The following is a 20747-nucleotide window of genomic DNA, read 5'->3' on the forward strand; positions in this document are numbered from 1 at the left end:
CCTTTTCCAAATGTATTATTCTAATGATTTCCTTAAGGTCATGACAGTCCAAGAGATCAAAATCTGTTTCTGTTTCTCCTTTTCTGAGCCTCTTCAGCACATTGGTCCCATTTGCTCTGCAGCACCTCCTCCCCTCATCTCCCATTCATCAGATTACCACTTTTAATGAAATAATTCTGGTGGTACCATAATATCAAGAAAACATCCTTCCTCCATTCAAAAATACCTGGAGCGTCTCTAGTCCTGACCAGGGTGCTGCCTGAACTCAGCTAACACAGGTGATTGACCTAGGGCACTGGTGACTCACTGCCAGTATATTCTGTATGGTAAAAACCACTGGGAGGAATCACTGGGGCACATTTTTAGTGATTTTGAATGTTTTTTAATAGAGGAGTAAGAGAAGGAAATGGAAGGCAGAGCAGAAGAGGTTGGTGAGAAAATCAAGGGAGAAAAGACTCCATGAAGCAACTCATTACTAGAAGAAATCTTGTTTTGATGTTCCTTATTGCAGCTTTTGAAATTACATGGAATTGTTCTAACAATTACATTGGTTTTGTTATGCTCCTTTTCAGTTTGTGTGAGATTGTTCCCATGCTGTTCAGTGGACATCACAAAATTTCCAGGAAAAATCTGGTGGAGGCTGCGGAAGACCTGCTACAGAATAGTTGAGCACAACTGGTTTGAAACTTTCATCATATTCATGATCCTCCTGAGCAGTGGAGCCCTGGTAAGTGTTACAGAATTTCCTAGCTGCTTTGATATGGACTTGGGTCTCAGAAAAGGTCTTCTCCTGTTAGCTGTCTCTGACATCTTATGAGCCAGCTCACTTCTCAAAACAAAGCATATCTGGGGCTTCTGTTTCTCTGCTTTCACCTGCCTTTACCATAGTGGAGGGAACTTCCTTCTGTGATAACATAAAATTATGACATATGCATGTTTTGGAAAGCAAATCCTTCAGGAAGTCTGAGTGAGGTAGTATCCCAGACTTACTGCTTCAACATCCCAGAACTGCTCCTTGGTGGTTCCCATCTGGAGGTTTGTGTTTTGCTCCAGGGATGGATTTTTTTTTCCTCTTTTGTTTTCTTTTTTAGCACATTTTATAACCACCACAGCAAAACCATAAAATGCACAAGGGACATTTCATCAGTGCTACACATGGAGCTGATGGGTGCCTCTCATGTTTTGAATACAACTTAGCTTAAACTTGCACCTGCCCTGCTCAGATAGCTCCTGCTTGCATCCAAATGAGTGTGTAGGTATGGAGCTGGGTGGTCATTGCCCAGGACTGGTAAAAGATTTTCTACTCCTGAGATCCCACTTTGTATTGGATTATCTTCTCCATATTATCAGAAATGGCAGCATATATTTATGTTGTTCATTTATATGTCAGAAATGTCACTGAAGTTGGTAGGGTTACTCTCAGGTTTTTATCAGGGTGTAGAGCAAAAGAGTTCTGCAGGCTTTCATCTGGTGGTCACTGATCTTCTCCACGATAGAGGAAGAAATACACCTACCAAACTTGCAGGAAATGCCATGTTTGGACAGGTTATACACATATTTCAGGAGATGGGGATCAAAGTCATCCCAACAGATGAATCTGCCTAAAATACTAAAAGGAACATCATCTTAGAAAGGTGCTGGCTTCACCTCATTGGGAATAGTCATGGGCAGAAATGACATGATGCAGGATGACTGGTAAGGTAGCAGATTTACTACAAAGATCTGGGGAGAGAAAAGGGAACACGCAGGGTAGAGTAAACTCCATCACAGCACCGCACGAAAGCCAAACACCCCACTGGGCTGTAAAAATAAGCATCTTCTTCCACTCCAGTTGGCATCAAGAAGACCTCAGCTGGAGCAGTGGCTTCAGCTCTGGGCGTTGCATTTTGGGAAAGACATGGGCTAATTGAAGAAACTCCAGAGGAGAGCTACACAAATTATCAGTGGCCTAAAAAAGAGAGGAAAACACAAAAGTACCAGGGTTATGCAGTTTAAAGAAACTGTATGCAGGAGATGAGAAGATAGAAATATATAAATGTGGATGGAGAAGAACAGGAATGGACCATTCTCCAGGTCCATGAGGGATGGGCTGAAATTTCACCCTGTTGATTTTATTTTATTTATTTTATTTTATTTAATTTTAAGTTCTTTTAAGAAGCAAGTGACTGAAAAATGAGTAAATAGTAGAATGCTCGAAATTGTTATAATTTTGCAGAAATCAATGGAGTCTGACAGTATGTGCAGTAGCTCAAGGATCAGCATGTTAATTTTTTAACACATTTTAAAGGGGGCACATTGCTTGCTATAATACACTTTAGATGAATACACTTTAGATGAATACACTTCCTTACATATGTAATTAAAAATGCCTTGGATACTGAATGCTGCAATATAACTCATTTAATTTTCATTGCAGGCATTCATTTACTTTTTTGTGGGTTTCAGTTTAGCCACCACGTTTCTGCATGAGGTCAAATCACACTGAATTTTCTCATGTATCAGCACTGAGCTTCAGTGTTTGGGCTGGGGATGTTGAAAGGAACACACAACTTTATTCTTCTGTTGTTCTGGGGTACCAAAAACTGATCTGCATCCCTGTGACATGCCAAATTCTTCATTAAGTTTAAAAGCCAGTATATATTTGTGGGGCAGTGAAACCATCAGAATAAATCTAAAACTTACTGAAAAGGTCCAAAAATATTTCACATGCATTTAAGCCATAACCACCCAAACTGAGAGCCTGTGTTGTTGTAGTAAATGTGGATAACACTGCAGGTATCCCGTTTAATTCTTTTTTTAGCATAAAAAGCAAAGCAGAAGAAATAACCCTTCATGATGTCTTATTCTGCAAAGATTTCGTGGGTTGGCATCAGGAAAAGCTGCAAAGCACCAGAATTTTGTTGGTTGGGTGGTAGCCATAGGTTGTGAAAATTACAGTGCACCTTAGGCAGGGAGGTAATGTATTTTTCATCCCTTATTGAGAGGCTTCCTGGCTCTAAGTGTGCTTCTAGTAGACAAAACACATTGTGCTGTGTGATAAGTCAGTAGAAAACAGGGAGAGCAAAGGAGGGAGAGAAGGAAATCACTTGAAATAGTTTGTTGTTATTTTTGCAGTAATGGCAAAGTACAGCAAGTCATCTGACAAAGTGAGTGAGCCCCTACAAGAAGTGATAAACTTCAGTCTCTCTGGGTATTGTTTTCTGTGGCTTTCTCCAACAGCTCTTTCACACCCTTGAAATATCATTTTTGAAGGGAAGATAGGAGACTGAGTTGCAGTGAAAACGTCACCCCAAAGTGTGGGGACAAATGGACAAAGCCCGTGCCAAAGCTTTCTTGTCAGCTTAATTACTGTTCCCTGACAGGCAAAAGAGCAGTGTGACTGCTTGAGTGACAAGGAACACACTTCTTGTATCTCCAGGCACTGGGTGTTTGTTAACTTTTTGAAGTTCCTCAGAAAGTAGCTACAGATCTCGAAATATGTAAATGCAGATAATTAAGATGATTAGCACATAGCCTCTCAAATAATGTTGCTTCTTGCTGGCAAGTGCTCTGGGTCACACGATGGGATGACAGTAATATCTCAAAGCTTGGGTTATCCAGGTTACAGGGACATGAGAGCAGCTTGTGCAATGACATTCCCTGGAGCAGCTGGGGGAGCAGATCGGAACCACTGCTCAACTTAGAAACCCCAAAAGGGGCTGCAGCCCTGACACTAGGATCCTGCCTTTTGTTTAATGTACATTGCAAACTGAAAGCTAAATTATGAGAGAGTTGTATTTGTTGATTCGTTTGTTGTTTTGTTTTGTTTTTTTTTTTTAAGTAAGCATATTGGTTTATGTCTTAAATATTTTAAAGGGGTTATTAAGTTGCTTGTACTTGATACAGGTACCAAACGTCCTTTGATGATGCCCTGAATAAGATCAGTTAGACAGATGAGATGGGTAGATAGATACTTTGACCTTTAAAACGTAATTGTTCTGTTAAGTGAATAATAATGAGCATTTCTTGAGGCAGATGGTTGTAGCTACCTGAAATGTGATGGCTGAACAGAAGCCAGGGAACTACGGTACTCTCTAACACAGGCATAGGCAACTTAATAACCCAATTTGTCATAATTAACAATAAGCTGTATTTGACTTAATACAAGGGTCAGATTCTGACTCTTTAAGGCAAAGCATGCTATGCCCTGGTCACCGTAGGTGCCCCAATCTCAGTGGCACAGCCAACTGGAGCTGTGGCAGAATGCCCTTGGGCAGCTTGGGGTGGCTCACAGGTTCATGTTCCCAACTTAAGGATGCTTGTGCTTCTCTTACATTCAAAGGATGTAGAGCATGAAGAGAGAGAGACCAGGGCCAGTCCTAGCTGTGCCTGCACACCCCATTGTGCTGGACTGAGTACACAGCCACAAATTAAATGTTTGCTTTGTGTATTAAAGTACATTTAAATATATCAGAACTCACACACAGTACATAGAATCCCATCAAATAGTAGTATAGACTTGCAGTGCAGCACCAATGCTTTCCAACACAGTTCAGAAGTTGGTTTTGATCAATCTTTTGTACTTTCAGGCTTTTGAAGATATTTACCTCGAAGATCGAAAAAACATAAAAACCATGCTGGAATATGCTGACAAAGTATTCACTTACATCTTTGTCTTGGAAATGCTCCTGAAATGGGTGGCATATGGCTTCAAGAAATATTTCACCAATGCTTGGTGCTGGCTGGACTTCCTAATTGTAGATGTGAGTACCATTTTGAAACTACGATGCTTCCTCTGTTGGATTTTAAAAGGCCTAGGAAGGGGCTGTTCAGTCTGGTAGCTTTTTCCTTGAAAAATGACAGCTGTCACTCTGATTCTTAGTAACAACCCAAGCCTTGAAGGAGGTCTGCAGGCTTGATATGTAACCATACATCCCCAGGAGTCAGCGTGGCAGAGCGGAGGAGACCGCTTTGTGTCGTTACTCAGAGGTGTCACCCTGCTAATTCGAGTCACATTCCCTTCTCCTCCCGAGGAACTTGCTCTTTCTTTCTTTCAGCATTTCACATCTCATTCCACACTCCCAGCAAGCACAAGGTCCGGTTACCCCCGGCTGCTCTGCACATGACCTCGACACACAAGTCTTTCAGCAGATTAGAGAAGCTGTCCTTGGCCGAGGTTCCCGGGGAGGCTGCCAGCAGCACGTAACAGTATGTTCAGTACTGTCCCCCAAGTATTTCCCACTGAAGGAGTCCAGGAGAAGGTGTGAATAGTCCTCTTGTCAAGGTGATTTCACTATTACCAAACCCCGCAAAATGCTCCAGATCCTTGGAATATCCCAGTGCTTGCTTCTTCGACAAAGATAATTCCTAAAAGATAGGATTGGTTGGAGGGAAGGGAGCTCATACCTCAGGAGTGTCACTAGCACCAGGCATGTACCCCTTCAAAGTTTCATGTTGCTTGGGTGTGGGCTCTGCCAAATTCAGGGAAAGCCAACCAAGACATGTCCTCCAGATGAAGTTTCACATTTCATCACAGCCCATCAATAAAGAAGCAGTTATCTCCCTGAGGCCACTTCTTATTAGCTTGAGGTATGACTGTGGAAGGCTGGCAGAGCTCTGCCATGGCTGTGTAACTTATTAAACTTCTGATAAATTATTTTTCCCCATTTTACATCTGAACCTTGACTCAGGGGAGAGCTCCACTTTCTTTGGCTCCAGTCCAGGAAAGCACTTCAATGGGACGATTTACTTGTTTGAAGTTATGGACATATCTAAGTGCACTGCTGGATCAGAGCCTTTGGAAGCTTCTCCAGAGCTTTAATAATTTGATTTATGAAAAGGAAGTTCTTTACATAAATTGTAGGTCATAAATTCCTCTCTGCATACCAACTTCGAACCCTCTTAAAGGAAAGGCACTCATTTTTCACTGATTAGTTTTGATAGAAGAGGAAGGCCTGGTTTAATTATTTAACCACAAAATTGGAAACCATCAGTTCCTAAGCCCAACCATGAAAATTCTGTTTACTGTGGCTCAGGTTCATGGGCATAGCTTTTCTGTCTTGGTTTCTCCATCTTTAAAATTGGACAAATAATACAGGCTTCCAGAATTTTGTTATGGGAGTTATTGTTTTAATTAACTTCTGAAGGGCTGGCTGAGGGCTCAGTATTTTCACAACTATAAGTAGGGGTCTTCCTGGTGCAAGCAACAATTTGCACTATGAATTCACTGAAGTAGTTTGGAGACCTGCTGCATTATTCACAGTTTGAAGGAGTTTCCACTCATTATAAATATGTAGTTTGTAGCATGGTACCTACTTAATACCACAGAAAGTGAAATGGAAAGTAAGCTAAATCCTGTCCTCCATGAAAAAAGGCCTCATGGCAAAAAACCCCATAAATAAGAATGCAAGTATGCAACCCCAAGATGTAGGCAGATGTTTGATTTTTAACGGGAAGGGGGTGTTGTGTGCAGAATGATGGATTGCAGAGGCAGCCACAGGTGGGCTGGGGAAAAGGACTTTACTTCCCCTGTCAGAACACGTGGCAGAAAAAATTGCTATAGCAAAAAGGGAACCACAGGCCCCTGGGACTCCCCTTGTCCCCAGCAAATGCACCCCAGAGCCTTCTTATTGACCCAGAGCTTTTTGTTCTCTTAACCCCCTTTTCTTAACATTTTCACAGGCTCCTTAGGTGGCCAGAAAGTTGCTCCATACTTGAGTTGTTTTAGCTAATAACTGACCCCAGAAAACCACTTACCCTTTTGTTTTCTCAATGAATAAACCTTTTCCCCATGCCCCATTCTTTTCTTCAAAGTAATTTCCCAATGTGGATTGTAAGAACCAAGTACTATATTTTTTAGGGGGGTTAACAGATGCTCCTCTCCCACCCTGTTGCTCACACACCCTGCTGCTCTGAATTACCAGAGGAACATGCTAGCATTTTTCCAGCTTTTTTTTTTCCTTGCACTTTTTACTTCAATTTACATTTTCTTTTTGGTCCTTTGAGAACCAAATCACTGCAACTGAGCTGCAGAAAGGAGTGAATGGGTGAATTAGCTGCTCCAAAAGAAGCAGATGAACCACTTGTCTGATTTTCTCAAATTTATTTGTTTAAAATTATTCACTTAAAAATTCCTGATCTGCAAATTATTCATTACCAGTTTGGTATTGGTATTCAAAATTCAAGCTGTGATGGTTGATTTTTCATGGGACATGAGAAGAGATCTCTCATCTGTGTTTTTTCATTGTACAAATGTAACTCATAATCCTTTTTCTTTTGTGAATAATTCATAAAACCCTCTCAAAATTTGCAAGTATTTGCTATTTCTAAATAGGAATTGAACCCAGAGGGGGTATAAGCATATTGCAGCTAGGGTTTTTCTGTTAAATTTTGTTAAATTTTGTTAATTTGTTAATCTTTTTTGTACTTACTCTGCCTTGTGGAAGACCTTTGACATGAATTTGGACCTATGTAACCACCAAGGCACCATCTCACAATTGTGGGTTACTTAAGAAAATTCTGGCTTGCAAATTCTTAACATGAGAACACAAAGTAATCCACAAACATTTTGCTGGAAGTAGAAACCTTAAAGGAGGACCTCTGACAATGGGCTTCTCTGCATCTCAAAGAGTGTGCCAGAATAGTGCTTTTAAATAAAATACCTTGCAACACAATGAGGTCCTATCAAGTAGGCTGCTACAGATTTCTTTGGGAGAAAGGAGTAATCAAACACCAAAATACAGGCTAATGTCAACTTAGGGCACTGGTGCAAGATGCCTTAGATGTCTGATGAAATTTGGATATACTGAACAAATGGCATTAATGTGCATCCATACGTTTCCTCCCTGCAAATAACAAGAATACTTCTAAAAGTAACCCCTTCTACACTGCAAATACAGCTTCTCTGGGCACATGAATTGCAGTGGTGGGCACTCAGTTCACAGCTCCTTTCAAATGAGGAAACAGAAGAGTCCATAGTATAGCTGCAGAGTAGACAGACATCAACATCACCATCAGGAATGGCATTTAGGCACAATCCTCTTTGCTAGGATGCACGGACAAATATTTTCACTAAGAATAGATATTTTCCAAGCATTCATGCAACCAAAACCTCTTTGTACAAAGCAGATTAAGCAAGGAGTCTGAACTTGGCCAGGGACAGAGGCACATGGCATTCAGGATGAATGTTAATGAAAACTGCTTTCAACCAGGCATCTCCTCAGCAGGCAGACAGTTGGGTTTTAAAACAAGGGGTAGATAAACTCCACCAGTTGTGCACACTGGTGTCAGGTTTGATGTTCCTTTCAATTGTTTCCTCTGACTTATAAATATTATCTCGAGCTTATCTTTTTTGTGCTTCAGCCAGTTAATTCTGAGCTATGCCCTTGCCTTTGCTGACAGGGGATGGATCATTCCATTGCAGTGGTCAGTTTGGGAAAGACATCAGTCTGGAGTTTAGCATCATTCAAGGACTGGAGGTGTTGCAGTCAACAGCTTCGCCTCTCACTGCTCATTGATGGCAGAGGGGAATGACCAAAACCCTACAGAAGCTCTCAGGAGAAAGCTTTCAGGAAAGGGATGTAAAGTCCCTAACTCATTAGTAAGAATGGTCACAAAAGAAGTAACAGCCAAGTTTCATTGCCTGTGGCATACACAGAAAAATCCTCTTAAACAGGCATTAATGTCAGCTCTCTACAGAAGTCCATTGACACAAAGCCATCATCTCCATTGCAGCTTTTGTGTTCAACTTAATTGTCCAGCAGTTAGGCCCAGTCCAGGCTTAAAATGAACCTGAATGTCACTTACTGACTTCAGAGGTGAGGGGAAGTGAGGGTTTCTCCACTAATTCTTTTTAACATTATCCCATCTTTCAAGATTTGATACCTGGGAAAGCTGTTTTCCTAAGCAATGGCTTTTGTAGAGATGCTGGCAGCCTCCTTCTGCCTCAGCCACCTCCAGCAATGGTTCCCCTTCCAGTGGGAAAGGGAAGATCATCTCTATTTATCAATTTTTGCCCTTACACCATTTTCTTTCCAACTGTGTCACCAGAGGAACACTCCTTCCAACCTTTTTCCCAGAAAGCCTGCTCTGGGCTCACAGCAGCTTTCAGCAGTAGATCTGTCTGCAAAATAGCTGAAGGTGGGGATTTGGAAGCCAAACAGCTCAGAGAAGTTACTTAACAAGTCCACCTGAGAAGATTTTGTAGCTGCTTTTATGAAAATAAAATAATTTATAGGTTCCCCCCCATGCATTTTGTAAATGGCCATAACAGAACATGTTTCTGGTGTTTGCCTGGAGCTGCTGGGTTTGTCCCCAAGATCTGTATTCCACATTGAGCAGCTTTCCAAATTTCCTGTGGGCTGCCAAATTTCCTGCTTGCTTGTTGGAGGTGTTCAGTCATTAAATGCATCATCATTTTCACCAAACACTTTTAAAAAAGTACAGATATTACATTCCCCAAGATAGCTTTGTGGAAAGAACATGTTCTAAGATTTCTTGTTAGGAAACCTCTCTGCCAGATAAGTTAAAAGGCAGTCAATAATCTTTGAGTTTTTGATGAACAGTTTAAAACACTCTTTCCATCCCTAGTTAAAAATTGAATTGAATTAAATTATGCCCTTGTGTTGGATTGTCTTTAAGTGACAATTAAAAACTTGGTGTGTGAAGTAAATATTGATGGCTTCTGATTGCTTTAATTGTTTTTTCCATCTGTATTCCTTGTTGATTAGCAAGGTGATTTCTGTTTGCTTCACCAGTAATTACACAATCTGCTGTAATGAGTTGTTCCCAAACAGCACTGAAATCCAATTTGTATTCTTAGGAAATGATCCTAAAAGCATGTGAATTTCATCTAGTTTTTGTGCAGAAAAGAACACAGGAACAGAATGACAAAAATACAGGCCAGAAAAAGTAAAAATAATATAGAATCTCTCTTGGAGAGGCAACTTAAACATGAACTTAGTCCTCTTTGCAAGTTATCCAAAATCCATAGGTTATAACAGAGTATTAGTACTTCAGAGTTCATTTTTTACCAGTTTTCTTCCAGATCCTCAAAACAAATTCTCATGTGGTATTTTTGAAGACTTTAAATGCCCATTCTTCTGGTTCTCTGCTGATGGCATAAATCTCTCAGATAACTTGAAGGAAAGAGAATGTCTCTCCAGAAGCCAAGGAGGCTGGTTTAGAAGAAAAAAAAAAATTAGAAAAAAATTATGATTTACTACATATTGCCTAATTCAGGATAAGTGGAAACAAAAATTACAAATTCCACATGAAGATGAGCTAAGTGGTTTTAATGTGTGTTAGCAGGTCAGTGGACACTGTAAATCTCCCTTCTGGCTCCCCACACTTTATCTCCACATAACACATGCAAAAACATTCAAATGTCTTGTCTTATCTTGGTTTGCACCTCATGTTAGTTACCACATAGATGCTAAAAGGAGAGCAACTGGGCTGTGCCAAGTGGAAGCACAAGCTTGGTTTCAGGCAAGGCACAGCAGGACAAAGCAGAGGGAAAGCTAGAGGGAAAGGGAGAGGAAGGGAAGAGGAGGAGAAAAGTCCAGCAAGCAAGGGTAGCACCTGCTACCTGCCTTGCAAACCAGTTGCAGTATGAAGAATCACTGCAATTGCTGAAGAATTTCAATTGCTGTGGGAGAATTTCAACTTTTGGAAGCACTGTAAAAAAAACCACCTCAACTCAGACTGTGCTGAATTAGGTCTACCAGCCATTTTTATTTCTTGACCTTATTTTAAGTATGGAGCACATTTCAATGTCCTTTTTCAGAAGGAATATTCTTGAAATGAAAATAAGGAATAAAACCCTTGAGCTCTTGCATGCATCTTGCCTGGTCCTTTCCATTGCTGTGAGAGGAGCAACCGAATTCCTTTTATGTCAATTGTCTCCCAGGATGAAGGGTCAGAGCTGGGACAGAGATGCAGACTGTATTGAACAGTCTGGGCAGAGTCCCACATTCTCTACCAGGACAGAGAATGGTCCTACAGTTCCTCCCCTTGATGACCAGCACTTTTTTCACCCCAGCTTTTGCAGACTGCAAAACATCTTCCACCATCTTTGTGGCTCCACCCAGGATTGCCAAGGGCTGCTTAAGAGACTGGTAGAAGGAGGAAGGGAAAGGAAGATGTGAAGGGAGTGATGCAGCCTGAAGAGGGGTCAGGGGTTCTTTATTATGGGGATGAGAAATCAAAGAAATCCCAATTGGGAATTGGGAAATTTGAAAGCTGTGCCCCAGTGGTGTAGAGACTTTGTACTGGCCTCCTGCCCTGGTATGACTGGCATTTGGGTGCTTTGTGCTAAGGCAAATGAAGATGAGTATGTAGTATGAGATGTAGTATGTAGGACTCCTACTTATACCATTGTCTTTCCTGGGCAGAAATCAGGGAATCCGTAATTCTTCAGAGTCCATCTCCATCCTAGAATATCCAATGCAATATGAGGATCAGCCCAGGTTTTTTAAGCCAAATAAACAGCCATGATTTTCAAGCTATGACTGTCATATTTCCCTCCTGAAATTGGTGTTTTTCATATGGATCTGGAACATGGATGCTTTAGGTAATTGAGCAAATCAGGAATGGAAGCAGCCCAAACAGATTTTTTTTCTCTTTTCTCTCTCTTTTTTTTTTTTTTTTTTCTTTTTTTTTTCTTTTTTTTTTTTTTTTTTGTGTGTGTGTTTTTCATTATGTTATGTGTAAGTAAAATTGATCCTAATCCTGCCCAAAAATCAGCATGCCTTAAGCTCAGTACTTCAACTCTCACTGGGTGGGATGGAAGTGGAGCATGGTCAATGGGGCTGAGCCCCAGGGGAATCACTACGTACACGTCTGACATTATAAAGTTATCTTCAATTAATAAATAATAATCAAGCATATTCCCATCTACAGCATTCACCACTGAGAAGGTACCCTGGGATGAATTATTTGGTGGGTTTGGAGATCATTTTAAGGAGAGCATATCTTTCCTCTTCAGCTGACCTATATCAAGGCTTTCTCCATATATTGTCTGGAGGACAAGTGGAATGTAGTTGACGATGATAATGAAATTTCTTTACTGTAAATTGTGGCAGAAATAACAAACTTTTCAAGGCAGCTGTACCTGCAGAGCCACCTCTGCTGCAAAAAGGAGAAAGACTTTGGGTCTTGGCCAAAGTTTTGCTGATTAAGAAGTATCACGTAGTCCCCAAAGTCACAGTAATACCTCTGCCATCCCTACCCAGTCCCTAAAGTCCCCTAAAAGGGACCTGGAGCTCTGGTAGCAGTGTCTGTCTGCAGTGGGAAGGTGAATTGAGACAGGCTGAAAATCCATTTGGAATGGGTGGGGTGGGGAAGCTACAAATCAGTAAGTCTGCTTGCCAGTCTCACTGAATGGAAGCTTGCAGCAGCAGGTCATTCAACTCACCCTCAGAAATTAACTGAGGTTTAATTCTTGATTTGCAGCCATCTGCCTTGGGAATTGACTGGAGTTGTTAGGAAAAGCCCGAGCAGGTGTAAAGGAGGTGACAGATTAAAAGAACAGCAAGACATAAAGAGGTTCTTCTGGAAACCACCAGGAAGCAATTAGGATACAGGAATGATTTATTTAAAAGCATTTAAGCCAAGAGGAGGGGCACATGCTGTTTGCAACAAGGCTGCCTTCTGAAAAAGGAAACATTGCCTTGAAATCGTGGACATGAGGTACAGGAAACAAGCTGAGAAGATGAAATATTAAGAAAACTTTGCAGCTTTAGTGTGAGCCTTAGATGGGGGGGGGGGCAAAAAATGTTCTGGAGAAAAAAAAAAAGCCATGAGTGGGTGATGTAAAAGCATTTTTTATCCTGAGTTATAAGAAGTAGCGTCGGGCTTTTCAGGAGATAATTTTGTTTATAATTAATCTAGGCACTCATGTAGCCCATCATATTATAAACCAGGAGAGCACTCCATAAACAGTAATGAAGGTAGCTGTGGGTGAGGGAAGTTGCTCATTAACTCATTTGCAGACACTTCCATCTCCAGGCCATGGACTAACTCTAAGGAGTTTGTAGTCTTTACTTGAATGTGAGGGTTGTGATTCAGGGAAACAGGTAGCAAAGGTGGGAATTTCGTTGAGGTCACTTTAATCTCTCTCAAGTGTCCTAATTTTCAGACTTTTCCTTTAGCTTTATGCCCTTCCTTGATAACATGCAGTTTCTGGGGTGGCAGATGCAATCCTACAGTTAGGCATCTACATGGCAGAAAATGAAAATCAGAGGGAAATGGTAGAAAGATATTAAAAAAAAACCAACAAGCAAGCCCAGGTAGAAAGATATGAAAAAAAAAAAACAACAAACAAGCCCATAATAAATGTCAGCTGAGAAATGGTAGATGCTAATGGGAATTCCGACCTTATTACAAGCCCTTTTCACCCAACAGTATTTCAGAGAGGCAATAAGAAGTTCCATGTATTTCACTTAACTTCCAAATTCCCCTTTTCCCGCTGTTTTTCCAGTTTGCATTTGGGGTACAGAACTAGTTCTGTTCCTTTTCAAATCAAGAAGAGCAAGTTGAGACTGCAGGCCTGGCTTTTACAGACCCTGGGCTGCTGCTGGGGGGCTGTGAACCAGACTTGATTTAAAAGAGACACCTAAAGTAATCCACACTCTCTTTCTTCTACTATTTTATTTTATTTTTATTTTATTTTATTTGCACAATTAGAGAAGGAAAGACAGGTGTTCCTGGGGCACAGAAAAAGCTCTTTGAAGGCACTGGGGGCCTGCATTACCATAATCTACTTTTTAAATAAGGGTCTAGAGCTTTCAATTCATCTGCTGTGTTCCCTTTTGGATGTCCTTTTCTTCTGCTGTTCCCTCCCCTCTAATTTGAACAAGCAGGTTAATTTGATGAAATCCCTAGCTGCATAAAACATATGCTGCTACCCAAACGAGGTAGGAGGTCTCTTTTTCTCCCTGAGACAGCAGCTTGCAGGGTGTTTCTCACAGATGGGTGTTGCAGCAGGCAGACGTTTAGGGGAGGTTCTCATTTTCTCTCGTTTTAGGATCTCTGTGGCCAGCCAATGAGGATTTTTACCATTGCCCAGACAAAACTGCTTATTCCCTGGGTCCTGCTTTTAATTAATTTGAGTGGTGACCTGAGGTTAATTTAAAAATGCAGCCTGTGTCAAATAGCATCTGCCTTTGAATGGTGCTGCTCACATCTGTTTCCACCTTGGTCCAGTGGATGCTCGCTGGTTATCAGGAATAATGAGCTTTTAGGCTGGGAAGGAACACAGGAAAAAGAAAGGAGCAGCCCCAATTCTAGCTCAAACCTCCTCCTTATTATAGGAAATGCTGTCAGCCTCAGGTGAAACTCTGCTCCCAAAGGCTGCATCCTTTGGTTCACTGCTGCCAGCATAATTTCATGGTTAGGGAGCCTGTGCATGCTACTAATTGCTGTTAAAATGTCTGTCTAGGAAGGAACCCCACTACTCACTGCTGTTATAAATGCAGTAGCTCCTTGGGAAAAAGAGCCTGTGACCTCTTGATTAAAGACAATTTCTCCTGTGTCTACATAAAGGAAGCTGCATTACTGCACTTCCTACTGTATAATTGTATTCCTGCAGCTTTATAATTCTCTTTTGAGGTCCTCACGGGGGTTTCCACAGGTTTACAAAGCTGATTTCCAAAGCAGCTATCAGATAGTGAAGACATTTTAAGCCTATTGTATGAATTTATCTGTGTGTTCACAGTGAATAATTTTAATTGTTAAAAATTGGTGCAGATCTGTTAAATTTTGAATTTCTGTGACCATCGATGTGCTCCCTGTAGGATCCTTCAAGAAGTTTAACAAATGTGATAGTTTATATTCACTCTATAATGACTGCTCACAGAAAACAGCTGAAATGTTTCAAAAGGAGCTCACTTTGCTGTTGTTCCTCCCTCACTTTGCTTCTTACAGGTGGACACATGGCACAGTGACAGCCTAACACTAAATAAAACATATTTCCATTTTAAGAATGACAACATCTCTTTAAAATAGTAAAACAGAAATAATGGCAGTTACTGCAAAAAAATCCCTGTTCCCAACAAGACTTTTTTTTTTTGTCAAATATAATCTAGAAGCTGAGAGTCAAAATAATTAAGAAATTCAGACATTAATCTCATTAGAACATAGTAGCAATAATTTTGAACAGTTATCAGGGAGCCTAATCTGTTTTCAGGGATCGTTGCCTGTGTTCTAAGAGTCTAAATTCATTGATTCTTCTTGATTTTGCCCTGGAAAGACATATTAATGTCATAAAATGGGGCACTCTAGACCTGAGCTGCTAATGTCACTAAGCCACATAGATGACAGGAGCTTGGCTTTCAGAACACCAGCCACAGGCCTGGAAATCCCCATGGGTGATGTGCAGTCATAATGTTCAATGCAGTCAAAAGATTTAAAAGCTCTTGTTGTTTTCTTGAGCATCACACAAAAAGGGGAAATAATGGAAGCTCTGGGGTTTGTTTATCTCTCTCTTCACCCAGCTGCAGTGGGGTGACATAAGTATTCTAAAATCTAGATAGATAAATTTGCATATATGTGTATGCAAGATACATGTAGGAGTACAGGTGTGTATATATATACTTGTAGATATATTTATAAACATGTTTATAGAGATACATAAATAAAACTATCTCTTGGCAAAGAAATTAAGGAACAGGGGGAAAAAACTTCCCTAAATGCCAGGATCAGAGAGAAGTTAACACTCCCTGCCTGCAATGAGAAGAAGAAGCCAATGTGTGTAGGTACCACCAATGTGGCTTTGCCTGGAGCCTGAGCTTTCCTGGGAAATTCTACCATTGAGCTGGGCATTAAATGCTGACTCTTTCAGGGTTTCCACCTTTATGGGGTGCAGTAAGTTTGGGGAAGTCACTGACAGCCCTGGGGCTGGGCTCTCTCTTTTTGGGCTGTGCTGAGATACTCTGAGGAAAGAAGGGAAGAGCTATGGCATGACTGAACTCCTGGACTGTGTAACTGGTGAGACTTTTGTCATCAAAGTATGTGGAAACAGGATCAGGATACTGATTCATTAGAACCACTGGATTCATTAGAACCTTAGGGACCCTTGTTGCTGGCCAGGTTGTACATTGGGTTCACACTTGATAGAAAATCTCAGGGACAACATTGTCCTGGGGACAATGACACCAAATAAACAGCAAGTCAAGGGGATAAAACCAGACTAGAGCTAACACTGATAAGGTTGAGGGTAAGGGAGGTTTAGATGGAAAGCTATGAAAGCTTCTTAGTAAGATCTAGAAGGTTCTGGAAAGATCCTGCATGGAAATGCTAGAACTAGAGCATCTGCAAATAAGGGTAGTAATAAAGCTTCCTGGCCAGAGGAGCATGAAAGACTTTGTAACTTTCCAGTTAGCACACAAAAGCCCAGTGAAAGGTGAAGGTGAGGTGAAAGCTCAAGCCCAACAGCAGGTTCTGTATTTTGTGGGAAATGGTTGCAGGCAATAGTGACTCCTCAGGGTTTGCTCAGGCTCCACAGTGTCACAGTGCTGCCTGCTCTGCAAGGTATTTTTTTTTCCAAAAAAAGCCACGAAGCTATTTGCAAAGAGAAAAGATAAGAAATGTGTGCCATGTTGTGAATCTGGAGGTTATCTTGACCCTGGAGGTGTTTTCATGGTGCCAGCAAGTTTCTGATACCAAGCAGAGCACAAAGCAGAATCTTAGGGCAGCTCTGGGCTGCACAGCCTTGTATCAGGAAAAAAAAAGTAACAGAAACAGCTGACTTCACCTTTTGTTGTGATTATGTGGGGCAGTCAGTACCAATTTTGAAAACTGCTTGATTTTTTTCCTAAAAATAGCCTTCCGGGTCACTTTTAATCAAGTCCAAATGGCCAAGTCTCTGCCTTAGTGATTCTCCTATAAATAAAATTTGACGGGGATACCTTCAAAACCAACAGCCGAGCATTTAAACAAGTTGTCTCAAACTCAGTTCTGACTCCAGCCATGTAAATCATTGTCAAATATCACACAGCTTCATGGCCTAATCCTCTGAAGAGGTCTCTAATGCTGTGTAAATCTGTGTCAGGAGGACAACAGCACCTGTGATGTGTTTCAGGGTGACATCTGTGGCACTCTAAAGAAAATGGTCACCCCACTCAGATCTAGTCTGACCTTTCAGGACTTGAGCAGAGCATCTTCAGCCTTGGTCTGATCTTTCAGGATTTGAGCAGAACATCTTTAGCCTTGAGAGAAAGGGGAGTTACAGGATATAAATGCAGGAGGAGGAAGGGATCATGCAGGTACACACACACCAAGGCAGTTGGAAGACCTTCAGAAGATCTGACTTTCAGTCACTGTGGGTGATGCTAACAAAGAAAGGTGCTGGGTGCTCCTTTATTTGATTATTTTTATTTTTTAATCTCTACATTTGTTTTAGAGAAGAATGATCTTCCCTTGAAAATTGTGAGTGTACAGATCTTGGTTTCTATCACTGTGCATGCTGCCATTGAGATGTTTTTCTTGTACCTCCAGTCTTTCTGGATAGGGAGATTCAAGGTTTTGTGGGGTTAAGGCCTTTTTCTGCACCAGGTTTTCCACCAAAGGCGGAAATACGTGCTGCAGGGTTACTCCTATCATGATACCTCAATAATTCCAGTTATATTATGGTTTTAATACAACTTAGTTGAAGGGCTTAAGTGTAGAAGTACAGTGCAGATTTGCTTATCACTATTATACAAACCCTTTAGTCCTTTCTCCTGATTTAGACAACATTAAATCCATGGGGTGAGTGAATGGAAGGAGAAGGCTTTGGACTTTATGTTAATGAAGCTTGAGTACAGGATGTAATCAGGGTTGGTAAGAAGTAGAGAAGACAGAACATGGGGCTGCCTCAGTTTGGAGGTGTCAGAGAGTTTAAGATGGTTTTGAAATCAAACTCAGGTTTTCATTCTCAAATGTGAGCATTAACTGAGGATTGAAAGAGGCAATGGTAAAGATCTGTGAAACCTGTAGGAATTACTGTATAGGAAGTAATCTTAGGGTGCTGATGTCACAGGTTCAGATCTTCTTTTCTTGGAGATGGAAACAAAGGTTTCACTGGTGATTTTTATCTCCCCACTGTCTGAGGGTTCTAAGACATTATACAATGATTCCAGTCTACCTGTAGTGTCCTTACAGCACATTCACTACTAAAATGCAGAAGTGTTTATCAAGACCTTCCTTTCCGCATCAGCTGCTGGGTCTGCACACAGGAGATGAGTTTGTGTCACACCTTGTTAAAGAGTGACATGTTGAAGTGTGACAGTCAGCCTCTGTGCCACTTCATTGTCTGCAAAGCTGGGCTGTCTTATCCCAGCAGATATCCAGCCCACTGCAGCCAGCCCAGGCTTGATGTCTCTGAGACCTCCTGCCCTTAGGCTTACTGTCACCCACATGCCACAAGAAAGCCATCGATTGATAAATAATTTAACAAATTGAGCAAGTTTTACAAAGATGCTTAGCTGGGCAGACAGCACTGGTACAGAAATGAATGCATACTCAGGAGAAAGTTTGCCCCACAAAGGACACTGGCTTGCAACTTAGGGGACCAGGCTTGTCTTATCCTGCTTTGTCACAAACCTTTTATGAGATGCTGGGCTGGTCAGCCAGCAGTAGGGTGCAGAGGAAAAATCATCTTATGATTAGGATCATCCGAATGAATAGGAAGATTTCTCACCGGAGCTGGTTGGGTTTATGGGGGAACCCAGAGTTTCCTGTTACTTAAAGTGCCAGTTTTTATATAGAGTAGAAGAATCCCTGGTTTTAGGCTTATCTTCTGTCTCTAAAATGGCAACAAAGCACATTCATGCCAGGTAAGCCTTGCATACTTGTAATAGTGAGCATGGATAACCCAATAACACAATAACTGAGGCTGTGAAAACACCTAAGGTAATATGAGAGTAAGGGAAGTGTGATGAGCAATATGCAAAGGTCTCTTTCTTCTAAGAAAATAAAATAATGTGACAATTTATTTTGGTTCTTTTTTTAACATATGCAAATTGGCATGGTAGCTGTGGTGTTGGAGATCTGTTTGTTTCTCACTTGCTGCTCAGTAAGAACTCAGGCTGTGAGCAGGGATTTGAGTGTGCAAACCCTATTTATTCCATGTGTTTGTTCTTCTGACCCGTAATCTCCACTGCCATTTGGTTCATCCAGACTGCAGTCCTGTGCCTGATAGCATCCACATTTCTGTGGATCCACATGATGGGTGCTACAAAATCTCTGAAAACATGAAGAGAATTGAAAGCCCTCCAGATTTGGAATAAGGTAGTTTATTTCAAAGAAATAGTCTTTGAGAGGTATGAACCTTGATGTTGAGCATCTGTCAAGTTTCTTGCTCCCTTAGAGGCTACGCAGAAAGCAGAAAAAGTGAAAAAGTGCAGAATCAGAGTCATGTAGAGCATTATTTTAGAGTCTATGATATAAAGTCACATCCATCAGCAATCTAGAAGGTTGGTTTCTAATCAGTAAATTGAAGATCAGTAACTGAATGGTAACACTAAAATCTTCTATCTTTGCTGGAAATGGTGAGATTATAGAGGTTCTTTCATCTAGAAAGCCCTAAACTGTAACAACTCTGTGAGGCATCATATTTGCAATAGTGGATGACACAAACACCTTGAGGAGTGAACAGGAAACTTACAGCATGGGCGTCACAGCCTGGTGGCTTTGTAATGGTGATCTCCTTTCTCATCCACATTGTGCAGCCTGGTGTTAAGAGGATTTTTGTGTGCTCAGTTAGAAGAAATCTGACATCTCTGAAAGTCTATTTCTATAAATGTTGCATTAACATGGAAGCAAAGGTTTGGTGAACTGGTAAGAGTTCTGTATACATGTAGATGTAAGAACCTTCTTTTTTCTATGTTGGTCTAATTTAATGGTTTCCATTTAAGGGGTTTTTGTTTCTTTGTTAGTTGTGGGGGGTTTTGTTGTTTTATTTTATTTTGTTTTGCTTTGTTTTTTTTTTCCCACTGTTTCAGGTTTTTCCAACTAACCAGCTGCTTATTTTCAGGAAAGAAAGTCAGAGAGAAGGAAAATGTCTGGACCCTACTAACAAACTGGGTTTTTGTTTTGTGTCTCCATTCAGGTCTCCTTGGTAAGCCTCATAGCCAATACTCTTGGATACTCTGAAATGGGTCCCATTAAATCCCTGAGGACCCTCCGAGCCCTGCGACCACTAAGAGCATTGTCACGATTTGAAGGGATGAGGGTAAGAATAGATAAAGTATTGATCAGAGCTCCACTGGCATTGATCATGAAACAAGGAACAGTTGCACGTGGTTTTGTCTTCATCTTGTCTGCCAAAGGAAATGAATTATAATGCTGTATCAAACCAAAAAAAATCCAAAATCCTTCCTTTGTCTTGATTGCAATTGTATCGTTACAGCTTTATCCTCTGGTGGATTTAATGATAAACTAATCCTGCTGCCTAGCTTGTCATATTCTGTTTTAAAAAACATCTTTTTGGCTGAGGAAGCATCTGGCTGACAATTACCTTTCAATTATAAGGCGTATCAGGGGAATAACTGAGCTGCAAGTTTGCTCCTTGCTTTTGGCATGTATTAAAATGAGACTAACTGGGAAAGTTCTTAAGGACTTTTTCACTAATAATTAAAGCAAAAACTAGAAATGCTGAAGAGAGGGAAGGGAAATCAGATGAATGATTGTATAAAATCTTTCCTTTGAACAGAACACAGTTTCCATATGGAATGTCAGGATTAATATTAAAACTATGCAGCTTGTGTTTGTTTCTCCATCTTATGCATCCA

General features: G+C 40.9%; 1 protein-coding gene across 7 annotated transcripts in view; it reads left to right on the forward strand.

Moving 5' to 3' along the window:
- Positions 1 to 20747, forward strand: part of LOC139792019 (sodium channel protein type 5 subunit alpha-like) — a 213132-nt gene that overhangs the window by 170318 nt on the left and 22067 nt on the right. For all 7 annotated transcript variants that reach the window (XM_071734645.1, XM_071734641.1, XM_071734646.1 and 4 more), the window contains 3 exons: positions 573 to 727; positions 4569 to 4742; positions 20066 to 20188. In XM_071734645.1, coding sequence (XP_071590746.1) covers positions 573 to 727; positions 4569 to 4742; positions 20066 to 20188 — 452 coding nt within the window. The remainder of the gene's footprint in view (positions 1 to 572; positions 728 to 4568; positions 4743 to 20065; positions 20189 to 20747) is intronic.

This window comes from Heliangelus exortis, chromosome 2 (assembly GCF_036169615.1).
Source record: "Heliangelus exortis chromosome 2, bHelExo1.hap1, whole genome shotgun sequence".
In the NCBI taxonomy this organism is placed as follows: domain Eukaryota; kingdom Metazoa; phylum Chordata; class Aves; order Apodiformes; family Trochilidae; genus Heliangelus; species Heliangelus exortis.